General features: G+C 38.2%; 1 protein-coding gene across 1 annotated transcript in view; it reads left to right on the forward strand.

The window, feature by feature from the left end:
- The window catches only part of Nlrp14 (NLR family, pyrin domain containing 14), a 29,029-nt gene that overhangs the window by 3,212 nt on the left and 13,348 nt on the right, over positions 1 to 12,469 (forward strand). Inside the window, exons 2-6 of the mRNA XM_013511752.1 lie at positions 131 to 445; positions 1,183 to 1,242; positions 3,960 to 5,550; positions 7,242 to 7,412; positions 10,544 to 10,711. Coding sequence (XP_013367206.1) covers positions 148 to 445; positions 1,183 to 1,242; positions 3,960 to 5,550; positions 7,242 to 7,412; positions 10,544 to 10,711 — 2,288 coding nt within the window. The 5' untranslated portion in view covers positions 131 to 147. The remainder of the gene's footprint in view (positions 1 to 130; positions 446 to 1,182; positions 1,243 to 3,959; positions 5,551 to 7,241; positions 7,413 to 10,543; positions 10,712 to 12,469) is intronic.

Consider the following 12,469-nt stretch of genomic DNA (forward strand, 5'->3'; position numbering starts at 1 on the left):
AGTGCTGGGATTACAGACCTGCACCACCACACCTGGCTGAGTCTATATTTCTGTAGAGATTTTGTTTCCTAATTGTACTTTTTCATAGGTCCTATTTATTTCATTTTTTTAAATTATTTTTCCCCATTAGTGCTTGCATCGTAATCCATGGACAAGATGGCAGATTCATCATCATTTTCCTCCTTTTCTGATTTTGGGCTGCTATGGTATTTGGAGGAGCTAAACAATGAAGAATTAAATAAATTCAAGTTACTTCTAAAGGAGACCATGGCACCTGGGCGCTGCGTGATGCCCTGGACTGCAGTAAAGATGGCCAACCGAAAGCAACTTGCTAACTTGATAAACAAATACTATCCAGGAAAACAGGCCTGGACTATAACTCTCAGACTCTTTGCCAAGCTGAACCTGAAGGATTTGTATGAGAGAGCAAAAGCAGAGACCAACTGTGAGTGATGCTAGGACAGATGTGGGAGGAGGGAGAGGAAGTATTTCCTAGAGCTCATTGGAATGATTCTATAAGAGATTTAGGGATTAAATGGCTCTGAGGGATACAGGTGCCATGGGGATATTACACATGGCAAGCTGATGGGGTCACTGGAGGAACTTAGGTAAAAGAGTCTTCAGTACTGTTATTCAGCATGGCTCCTTAATGGGGGGGTCATTTATACTTATCGAAATAATTAAAGGAAGTGAGTAATAGAAATTATCCTGTCTAGTGTGCCTTTGCCTAAACTACAAAGTCATAAGTTACCCTATGACTAAATCATATTTGATATTCTGAAATGAGTATAGGGCTAAAAACTACTGAACAACAAAAAACAAGCCCTGTATTTTTAGTCATCCCAGATGTGAAATATTAGACATTTAAAACTCCTTACTCATAGGCGAGACTTTAGAACTCCAAGTGTGTATCCATTATCTCCTTTGAGGCTTACTCTGTCTCCCTGAGGTCCGTACAGGCAAGGAAACTGAGACCTATTATGCAGGCTGGGGATGGCAAGAGGTTTCCTACTCTAGTGTTATTTGTACCACATCACCTCTTATCTGATGCTAAGCTGATGGAGCTTGAGACTTTGGTGGTCACAGAACTGGACCCCTGAGGAGAATGCTGGTTCCTGTACTGGCAATCACCAAAGTTTATTGCTCTCTGCAAATCTCATTTTCTGTTCTAACCTGTTGCAGGGACAGAGAAGATGGGACCAGAGGTGGCTGAGGCTGGGGAGATACCAGAGGCGATGCTGAGTGAGTAGATTGGCTCCCCTACCCCAGCGTTTGATCTTCTGAAACATGACTGGAGGTTTAACTCTCGGAGGATCATTGTTCCAACACTTGCTAACTTCTGATATATTGCCTGTGCCTATTCCCGGAGTATCATTTAGAAAGAGTCAATAAAATAGCTCTCTGGCAAAGTCTGAGTCAGGTCCATATTGATTTAGGGCAAGAGAGCAGTATTTGGAAATTCCAAGTCAAAAGTTAACAGTCTGATAAACAAGACTGTTTTATGGACTAAAACTCTGAGTTGGCAGGGACCGTATGACTTCTTATATCTATTCCCTTCCTTTAGAGATGGTGCTATAATTGAGTTCCAGGCATGGTGACTAGTGTACATAAAGTATAATTTCTAGAATCTGGTATTCTCAGTCCTTGTTCAACTCCAATTCTGTCTCCCTGTTTTGTTTTGAATCCTATAGCTAAGTTCTAGTTTATATGAATTACTGTAGAAAATCAAGAATAAGTGATAAACCTTTATTCTTAACCCAGGAAAAACTGCTTTCTAAAGGGCCACATTACTTCATTAAAGAAATCATTGAGAACCACTCTCATTGCAAGCATTAATAAATGCAAGTTGCTTATTGTACTACATGACCACAACTATCACACCCTACTGTGACCTTAGTTTTTGATCTACAATGAGGATGTTTTTTTTTGTGGTATATGAAAAAAACTAAAAGCTGTTGTTATTTTGATTTAAAACCTAATGGTTATTCCCCTAATATGTGCAGATATATACATACAGGTAACTATCTCCATATTTTTGACAATTTGTGATAAATTAGTATAGAACCTTTGGAAACTAGGTAAGTACACAATAGAAAATAAGAATAGCAATGATATACTGATGCTTCTCAGTGTATACCAACACCGTACTGAATTATAGCTTCATAATAAGATTCAATTTTTTACCTGGCTAATCATGTTTTTTGTTTTAAAAATAAATTGGCTATGTGTCCACATATTTGTTTTTCAATTTAACATAAGCAAAACATAAATATTTTAACACATTCCCACTAGTTTGAACTATCAGTGGTATATGCAGCAGTGGTACAAGCCAGTCTAGTCACTTTCATCAGTCTTTTACCAGCAAAATTAATACAAAGGTGCCCAGTTGAACAGTCATGCAGGTACCACATGTGGTTCAAGCCAGCCAGCAGCAAGACATATGAATTACAGTCCTGTTGTTAATGTATTAAAGAAGCTCAAATGTTACAGAAGTACATAAGGTGCATTTCTTATCCTCTTCACTTCCTTCCCCAGTTTTGCTACTTATTTATTTATTTATTTGCTATTTATTTATTTATTTTTTTTTAGAGACAGGATCTCACTATTCACTTCAGGCTGGTCTTGAACTCACTTGGTAGCCTAGGCTGTTCTCAAACTCACAACAGTCCTTCAGCCTCCCGAGTACTGGGATTATAGGCGTGCACCACCATGCCCGGCTTTATTGCTATTTAGAAATATGCACCAGTATTAACATTTTAGCGCACAGCCTGTATATAGATTTGTGGTTATAAATCTCTGTTTTTCCAGGATAGGATTATATCATATATATATTTTTGAGATTTGATTTCTTATTCAGCTCTGACTTTTTGCATACTTGCAGTTTTGCATTTAGTTGTACTTTATTCAAAAGTTGCATAGCATTCAGTTATGCTATTGCACCCCTTCACTTTTTAATTCAATAAATGTTTGAAACTTGTGTGCAAGGAAATGTTAGATTCTGGGCATGTGACGAACTATTGATGTAGCCTCTACCCAGTCTATCATTTCCTTAAAACAAAGTAACAAAAGCTTGTGATATTTACTTCGAATGAAAAATACACTGGGTTTTGAGAATATATGGAAGGAAGCATTGCTGTTTGGGAAAGAGTGTCTTTTAAATGAAAATTTAGGAGAAAAATCAGATTTAACTAGGGAAAGTTAAAACTATTTTCATCCTACTTAGATATTTGGGAATTTTTTTTTTTTTTTTTTGTCGTTTTTTTTTTGTTGTTGTTTTTCTCCGGTACCAGGAACCGAACTCACGGCCTTGCGCTTGCCAGGCAGGCGCTTTGCCACTGAGCTAAATCCCCAGCCCCTTTTGTCGTTTTGAGACAGGGTCTCACTGTGCAGTTCAGGCTGGCCTTGAACTCATTTTGTAGCCCCGGCTGGTCTCGAACTTGCAACTATCCTCCTGCCTCAGCCTCTCAAGTGCTGGGATTACAGGCATGTGCCACCATGCCCAGTGGGAATTTTTAAAAATTAAAGCTTTTTGCTTCATTAATTACTAATTTGTTAATTTTCATTAATTTATTTCTATTTTTACTTAAAGTGGATTATTTTGATTTGTACGTTGAAGTTTGTCTTGGAGCCCTCCTTTGTTACCATCCTTGCTGCCTATACTACTTATATGAATGATGAGTCTGTTCTCTATGCATGTCATCTTTTTTGAGGAAAAGTGTAAAACTATTTCTAGCGTAATTCAAATTTTCTATCACATTTTTAATTTTTTTAACAGCTTCTTGTACAAGTTTTAAATGAACAGAAATATTTTCACTTGGTTGACATTCATTTAAAATCCAACCCAGATTTAATTTCAGCCTATATTTTTTGTTCCTCATTCCAGGTCCAGTGTTAATATTGCAGTTAATGGAATTTGTTTTGATCTTGTGTGTGTGCATTTTTTTTTCCAATCGGCTTAGGTGCTAGAACAGAATATAAGCTTCGAATAAAAGAAAAATTTCACATTCTGGATAAGAATTATTTGCTTGGAAAACCTTTAGATTTCCATCATGGAGCTTCTCAACAACAGCAGAAACTTCTGGAACGTTTGTTCGATGTGAATGTCAGAGGTGGTGAGCAGCTCCACACAGTGGTACTTCGGGGAGCTGCTGGAGTTGGGAAGACAACCTTGATGAGAAAGGCAATGTTACTCTGGGCTGAGGGGAAACTTTATCGGCACAAGTTTACTTATGTTTTTTATCTCAGTGGGAGAGAAATTAGTCAGGTGAAGGAGAAAAGCTTTGCTCAATTGATATCAAAGGACTGGCCTAGCACTGAAATCCCCATTGAAAAGATCCTGTCCCAGCCAAGTCGCATCCTTTTTATTATTGATGGTTTTGATGAACTAAACTTCGCTTTTGAGGAACCTGAATTTGCACTGTGTGGTGACTGGACGCAAGTACACCCTGTGTCCTTCCTCATAAGTAGTTTGCTGAGGAAAGTGATGCTCCCTGAATCATCCTTATTGGTGACAGTAAGACTCACAGCTTCTAACAGACTAAAGCGTTTGTTCAGTCAGAATTTGTTAAAGAGTCAGTGTTATGTAGACCTAAAAGGAATGTCCCAGGATGAAAGAAAAGAGCATATTTATAAGTTTTTTGAAGAGGAGTCCTGGGCCGTGAATGTGTTCAATGCAATAAGAAACAATGAGAGGCTTTTTGACATGTGCCATGTTCCCCTGGTGTGCCAGCTTGTCTGTACTTGTCTGAAGCAGCAAATGGAGAGAAATGATGACATCACAAGGCTGTGCCAAACAACCACAGCTGTGTTGACCTGCTATATCTCTAGCGTATTCTCACCAGGAGATGGATACCTTCCTAGTCTACCCAACGAAGCCCAGTTGAGAAGCATGTGCTACTTAGCTGCCAAAGGAGTGTGGACTATGACACATGTGCTCTACAGGAATGATCTCAGGAAGCATGGGTTAACCACTTGCGATACCTCAGTTTTTCTAGACATGAATATTCTTCAAAAGGACGCAGACTATGACAACTGCTATCTGTTCGCCCATCTACATATTCAGGAATTTTTTGCAGCTATGTTTTATGTGCTGAAAAGCGATTGGGAAGACAGAGAAGATTCCTCCCAGTCTTTTGGAGATTTGAACCTGTTACTTGACAGTAAAAGTGATCGGGACCCCCATTTGACACAACTAAAATATTTTTTGTTTGGCCTTTTGAATGAAGAGCTAGTAAAACAACTGGAGGAAACTTTGAAGTGCAAAATGTCTCTGAAGATAAAATGGGAGGTACTTCAGTGGATAAAAGTACTCGGAAACAGTGACATTTCTCCATCACAGCTAGTATTTCTGGACTTGTTTCACTATCTGTATGAGACACAGGATGAAGCATTTGTAGCCCAGGCCATGGGAAATTTCTCAAAGGTTTTCATTAATATTTGTAAGGAAATCCATTTGCTTGTGTCTTCATTCTGCCTTAAGCACTGCCGATGTTTGCAGACCCTTAAGCTGGATATAATTATGATAAACTCAAGCTCTGCAGCTGAAACCAAGTAAGTGTATTTTGTCATTTCTCTGGGAATGCCCTGTGAGACATGAAGAAAGATGGTTTTGTCAGAGGGAGGAGTTACTTAGCTGGAGTTCCAGGATGGGATGAGAGTTGTTCTACCTTGTAGCAGGGAGGCCAGGTATTTAAGATCTTCATTGACCCGTCATGGCTGGTGAGGAACAGGAAAATCCTGCCTGTGATAGCGTTCCTGGCCTGAGGGCAATTTAAAGAAAGAGACTGGGCTGAGTTCTCAGATGTCAGCATTCCCAACAACTCAAGGGAATTAACCTTCAATCCTTAAAGGATATAGTGTACAGCAGTGCAAACTTGCATACATTAGGGTAAGTTTAAATTTTGCATTCATTAGGGTATGAACAGCAATTCAAAACTTACAAATGTAAGAATAAGGGGCCAGAAATTTCTCACTGAAGCTGGTGTACGTGGGTCATCTCTCCGTCCTATGTCTCCTTTCAACCCACGGACCTAGCTCACCTCTCCATTGTGCAGATGAAGGTGGACATTGCTTTGTAGTTTATGAACAGTCTCAGCCATTTAATATCTAAGGACTATCAGGTTAGTAGCAAAGAGTAGGTGATGAATATTTTTGAAAGAAGGAGTTTTATGTCTACTTTATTGTTTTTACCTTACCCTCTTCAAGTTGGCTTTTCTGAGTCTACCCCATCTAATTCTAGGGGAAACTTCAAAATCCTTCAGTGGAATTCGATTCCAGATTTAACTAAAATCTGGGACTTATTATATGATACAATTAATGAACCTGATACTTAATACATTTATCTAATTTAATTCTGATGGCAATAGAATTGTATATCTGGTACATAAATGTCAATTTATTTCTAAGATTCCAAAATTGAGATTTGGAGAGATTTACTTAGAAAATAAATATGTAATTCTTGATTCAAGCACACATCAAGTAGTAGTTAACACTGACTGAGTTTTTATCACGTACCTGACATACCATAGTTGTCTAAGTCCCTTGACTGGGCCTACTGCTAGTCCGCAGAGGTAGATGCCATCCCTTTATCTTTTACTTTTGGAAAAAACTAATGTAAAGGCTTGTATAACTTGACTGTGACCATCATCTGATTATAAATCCTTGCTTTTTCTCAACTTTGCCCAAGCTGTCCCATTGCCATTACATATAGTTGCAGAAGCATTTCTCACATAAAAATAGACATCTCCTTGCTTTCTGAACTGTGGGAGCAGAAACGTATAGTTCAGAGCATCCCAGACTCTACCTTCCTTGAGGAATTGTAATTTCCTCCAGTCAGTTTTCTTAACTCTGACTTCATAGTTCTATGCAGAGATGGTATGACTGAACCCAGGCTATTAGGATATCTTTTATGCCTAATATGTTAGGAAGGTAGTCCAACCACTAGATTGTCAAATCCCTTCACCTATGTTGGGAAGTTAGTGCTAGTTAATCCTATTTTTTGCACTGGTGCCAAAATAACAACATGTGTCTGAGAGGAAACAGATAGGAGATGGGAGACATACTGGGCAAATAAAGCCTCTGGAATACCCAGAGGAAATGTCCTGGTGGACTATGCCCATGGCAAAGCTGCACCAAATGTTCTTGCCATTTCCAAAGACGATTTACTTTTACCCCAGTACCCCCTTTTGAGAGTTGCTGGGGCTTATAAAATGTTCTTTTTGTTTCGTTTTCTGATTACATAGGCAAGTGGATGGTGATCGCATTACTCAGTGCTGGCAAAATCTCTTCTCTGTGCTTCATACAAATGAACACTTGACAGAACTGGACTTGTGCCACAGCAACCTTGATATATTAACCTTGAAGACTTTTTATCAAGAACTAAAGCATCCAAACTGTAAACTGCAAAGACTCCTGTAAGTCTCACATGAAAAAATTGAATAGTATTCATTCTGACTACTTTTTTCCACCTTCCACTCCTACTGGTCAGGGGAAACCAACAGTTAACCTATATAGTCGGTATAATACATAACATTCTGGTCAAAGACAGATGAGTTATCCCATAAGGTTATATCACATAGAGTGACCTGATAGCCGTAGTAGTTCATGTAAGTACAGTCAGTGACATATCACCTATGATACATTGCTCAAATCGTATCGTCATCATTAAGTGATGCATTACTGTATTTAAAATCCATCATGTGAAATATTCTAAGAACATGCATATTCTAAGAACATGAATGGTAGAAATGTCTGAGAATATGAAGCACAGCAAACACATTCTGGAAAAGATTCTAGAGTAGTTGTTGCCATGGGTTTTTTGAGGATAGGGAATTTTCTAGAAGAATAAGAGTATAAACCTAAGATATTCTAGGCAGGTCAACAAAGCACTTTCAGACATGTTCTGGAACTTATTTATTTTTCTTAATTTTTTTTTCTTCTGGGAAATAACATTCACCAAAATGTATAGGTAGTAAATTTGTATTTAATAATACTTATGTAACACTTATGTTTATGTTAAACAAGATAAAAAATATTTTTACCTCAGAATTTCATTGTATTCCTTTCTGTTCAGTCCTGTCATGCCACCCAATCCCAGAGGTAATCATTTTCTAATCTGTCACCAGAGAACAGTTTCTTAGAAATCACTTAGGTTGATTAGTACACTCTATATATTTTTATGTATCTTTGCTCAAAATATTTTTAAAAGTTTATCTTGGATTTTTAATAGTTTATTCACTCATAGTATGAATATACTATAACTTATTTGTTCTCACTAATAAATGCCTGAAGATTTTCTAATTTTTAGGTATTATGAATAAGGTTGCTTTGAATATTCCTTAGTCTTTTTCTTATGGTGAAAACAATGTATACTTAAGTTAGCCAGGTGAACTCAGTTTAGAGTACCACGATTTTGTTTACAACATCCAAAGCATCACAATCAGGAGGGAGCCAGTCGAGTATATTTCTGTCTTCTGTCAGGCCTGATCTGGGAGATCACATCAATGTTACAGAGCTTCTATACATCCTGTTTGATTTACAATGCCTTGGACTGCCGGAAGGTGTGCCTTGTGTGGTTTTCTTTGTATGGTTATGGACTCCTTTCGGTGCTGCCTTCTTGGACTTTAAGGCTTTTACCTTAGCATCAGCTTTGGGAGGGGCAGAAATATCCTTCACTTTCGGCTCCATCTTGGTGAAAAGATTATCTTTTTGTGACAGATATGCTCATATTTTGGCCTAATACCTTGGGACAGAATTACTAGTTCATAGATGTGTTTTATTTAAGATATAAACAGTTCAAGGTGGCTGCATCATTCTATAGTCCCAGTAGCAATATGTGAAGGTTCCAGGTGCTCGTCTTGCTTCTATTTGCTGTTGTCAGTCTTTTCAAATTTTATCTCAATTTGATTCAAGAGTCTCACTTTTTTTTTTTTTTTTTTTTGTCTGTTTGAGACAGGGTCTCACTATGCAGTTCAGGCTGGCCTTGAGCTCACTTTGTAGCCCAGGCTGGCCTTGAACTTCCAATGATCCTCCTGCCTCAGCCTCCCAAGTGCTGGGATTACAGGGGTGTGCCACCATGCCTGGCAAGAGTCTCACTCTTTAGTGTGTCCTTGTCTGCACGTCTTTCGTGCTCTTCCTGTTGGTTTTACTAGGGGATGGAACTGATTTTACTTTTCTCTGTATTTAGTCACGTGCCCCAGGTCCGTTTGGTACTTAGTAATAGGTACTAAATGCTGAACAGCTGATAGGTTTTTGTTTCATCATTAAAGATTCCTCAAAATCTCAGTATTTTTGAGTTCAGACATTAGATTTAAGCAATTTGAATAGGTCTGGTCTTGACAGATAGGGTGAGGCAACTGCATATGTTGTGATTAAGGGGTTCCTAGAAGTCATTTTCACTCTAAACATCTCCCCCCACATTGTCCTTTCATTGATTATCTTTAGCCCAATCTTAATAACTCATGCCTTACTTTGAGTTAAATGGCCTCCTCTTAGGGTCTGTTTCTGGGACTGAAATGTTGCTGACCATTCTCAGTCATCTGGCCTTAGTTGGGTCCGTTTTTCCTAACAAGTGAGACAGGGCTTTTGGTTTCTATTTATCTTTGGTACTTTTACAGGATGAGGATGGTTAGTGATGGACATAAAAGCTTTATGTTCTTGTGAGTGCTTCACTGGGTGTAGTGGGGATGGAGGAAGAGGGATAGTAGTGGGCAGAAGGGAGGAAAGGTGGTATTGTAAAGAGAGGTTTTGAATAGCTGCAGTGTGAATAGACTGCATTTGGAGCCAGCAGAGGAACGATAGCAGAATCATGTATCTAATGCTGATAGAGTTTAAGAGATGTAAATGGAAAGAAATACTGGAAAATTTAACTTCATATTTTGCTTTGGGTGGCTTCTGTAAACCTAACATTTGTTCATAAAAAGAGAGAACATATCTTGCAGCAATGGTTTTCTGCTAATGATGCATATAAAATATTAAACATTAACTGTCTTCTTATCTTGGATTATTTAAAGAATATATGACTATTATGAATTAATATGATTACGGTATTTGGAATGGCCCTGATAATTTGGGCAGTTATTCCTGAAACTGAGTTCAGAAGTTCCTTTCTGCCTTTCCTGATATCATTTTTTTCCCTTTAAGAAAAGTTAAAGGAGGCCAGGTGTGGTGGCGCATGCCTGTAATCCCAGCACTGAGGAGGCTGAGGCAGGAGGATCATTGCAAGTTCGAGATGAGCCTGGGCTATAAAAGTGAGCTCAAGGCCAACCTGAACCTGCATAGTGAGGCCCTGTCTCAAAAGAGAAAAAAAAAAGAAAAAGAAAGTTAAGGGTGTCAGAATATATAAGTGGAAATCAATTATAATCAGGTTATTTTTCTATACAATAACCTGAAATTAAGATTTATTACTTTACCTGGGATATAAGTCTGATAAAAGATGAAAGTGAGAGAATACTCATAGAATATCTCAGATTTAGATGTAAAAGAAGAGGGTTGCTGTACCCAGGGCAAAAGATGATTTTTAATCCCTCACTATATTTTTCTTAAGGTTGAAGTTTGTGGTTTTCCCTGAGGGTTATGACAGTACCTTTAGCTTCTTGACTCACAAGCAGAATCTGATGCATCTTGACCTGAAAGGAAGTAACATAGAAGATCATGGAGTAAAATTATTATGTGAAGCCTTGAAACACCCAGAATGTAAACTACAAAATCTGAGGTAAGTCTTGAGTCTTTCACTATAATTGGGATTTTTTTTTTCTGTCCATTAGACAGTTGCAGTCTGGACTTGCTGTTCTTATAGCTATTTTAAATCTGCTTTTATGATATGGAGTCACTGGGATCAGTAAAAGCAGGTGATTTCCCCATGATAGGTCTTCTCACTCCCACAAATCCCCACTGAAGACGTCTCTTTGTATAATTCTGTGTCTCCATCTCCTAAATGTGGAAAATGTGTTATAAACATTTAACATTTCTCATACGCAGTGCTGGGATATACTCATTGTATCCGTAAATGTTCATTGAAAAGGACGTTTCCCTTTCGTTGATATCAGGACCGCGCTGGGACAGGCTCAGTGTTACTTGACGTTTGGTAGTGAATCCTCATGTTACAACTGTGACTCAGTAAAGAGCCCAGAAGGTTTAGAAAGAACAGCGTGGCAACTGTCAACTGCCAGGGTGCTTGCCTGATATGGATGCTCCCCAGTGGTTGCCCCCTGGCTGGTTTTCTTTCTTTCAGAGGATTAGCAATCATACTTTGTCTTCACACTGTGCCAGGTTTTAGTTTCTACAAAACATAAAAGGTTACAATAAGTTTTAAAGTTTTTTTTAAGTCCCTGGACTCAGTTCAGGGGGCCAAGACTGAACTTGGATGCGTCAAGGGTCAAGGTGAGTCCTGTTGATGTGAAAGCGGTTACAATTCAGGGGTAGGAGAAATACAGTAAGTGAAATCTGAAACAAGGCCTTTTTGAAGGTAGGCAGATGAGTTTGGTGATATTGGGATATATAATTTTTAAAGTCATATCAGTTTGTACAAGGTGAAATCCACTTACATCAGTCATGTTTGCAGGGTTTTTTTTTTTTATGTTTGCAGTTTTTGGATAATTCTTGAATGTGGATGGTGAGCACTTGTCAGTGGGTTGGGTTGGGGTAGGTAGAGTTTTACCAGTTTTGTGAAGTACTTTTAGAATATTTTGAGGAGTTTTCTATAACCTGCACTTCTGGGCAGAGACCCAGGTGAGAAGTAAGTCACTGTTCTTTTGTTGTTGTTGTTGTTTTTGTTTTGTTTTGTTTTTGGTCTTTTTGAGACAGGGTCTCATTATGCAATTCAGGCTGTCCTTGAGCTCACTTTGTAGCCCAGGCTGGCCCTAAACTCACAGTGATCCTCCTGCCTCAGCCTCCTGAGTGCTGGGATTATAGGTGTGCACCACCATGCATTTTTATATTTTAAAAATTTGTAGCCAAAAGTCCTACCAGGAGAAATTGAAACTGATTTCACTGATGCTGCAACTTCATATTTAAAAGTAGTATTTATCCTTCTGATGATCTTCTCTATCCCCGTCCCTTCCTAAAGGGCCCACCTCTAAGCCTATGGTTTAAAAGAAGTAACAGAAGAATTAAGTTTCCCTGCTCTGAACACCTCAAAATGGCAGTTAAACTCTAACATGAGTCTTGGAGGGGACAAACTATATTCAAACCATAATGGACTTACTTTTTATTACTTTATGTATAAATGATAAGGGTAGCAATGGCCTTTTTTTCCTGGCTTGACAAAAATCTTTTCCATATATGGAAAGTTTAGGAATGTATAAATATTAATTTGGATGTTACCAGTGACATGTTATTAAATGACAATCAATAAAAGTTAAAAAACCACCCTTAACTATTAAGTTTATAAGCCATAGCAACAATTTCTAAAATCCATGTATGATTCTTTTGCTACAGTAAAACAAAAAGTAATTTTTTTTTTTTTTTTTTT

Source organism: Chinchilla lanigera, unplaced genomic scaffold (genome assembly GCF_000276665.1).
Source record: "Chinchilla lanigera isolate Chin_1 unplaced genomic scaffold, ChiLan1.0 scaffold00013, whole genome shotgun sequence".
NCBI lineage: Eukaryota > Metazoa > Chordata > Mammalia > Rodentia > Chinchillidae > Chinchilla > Chinchilla lanigera.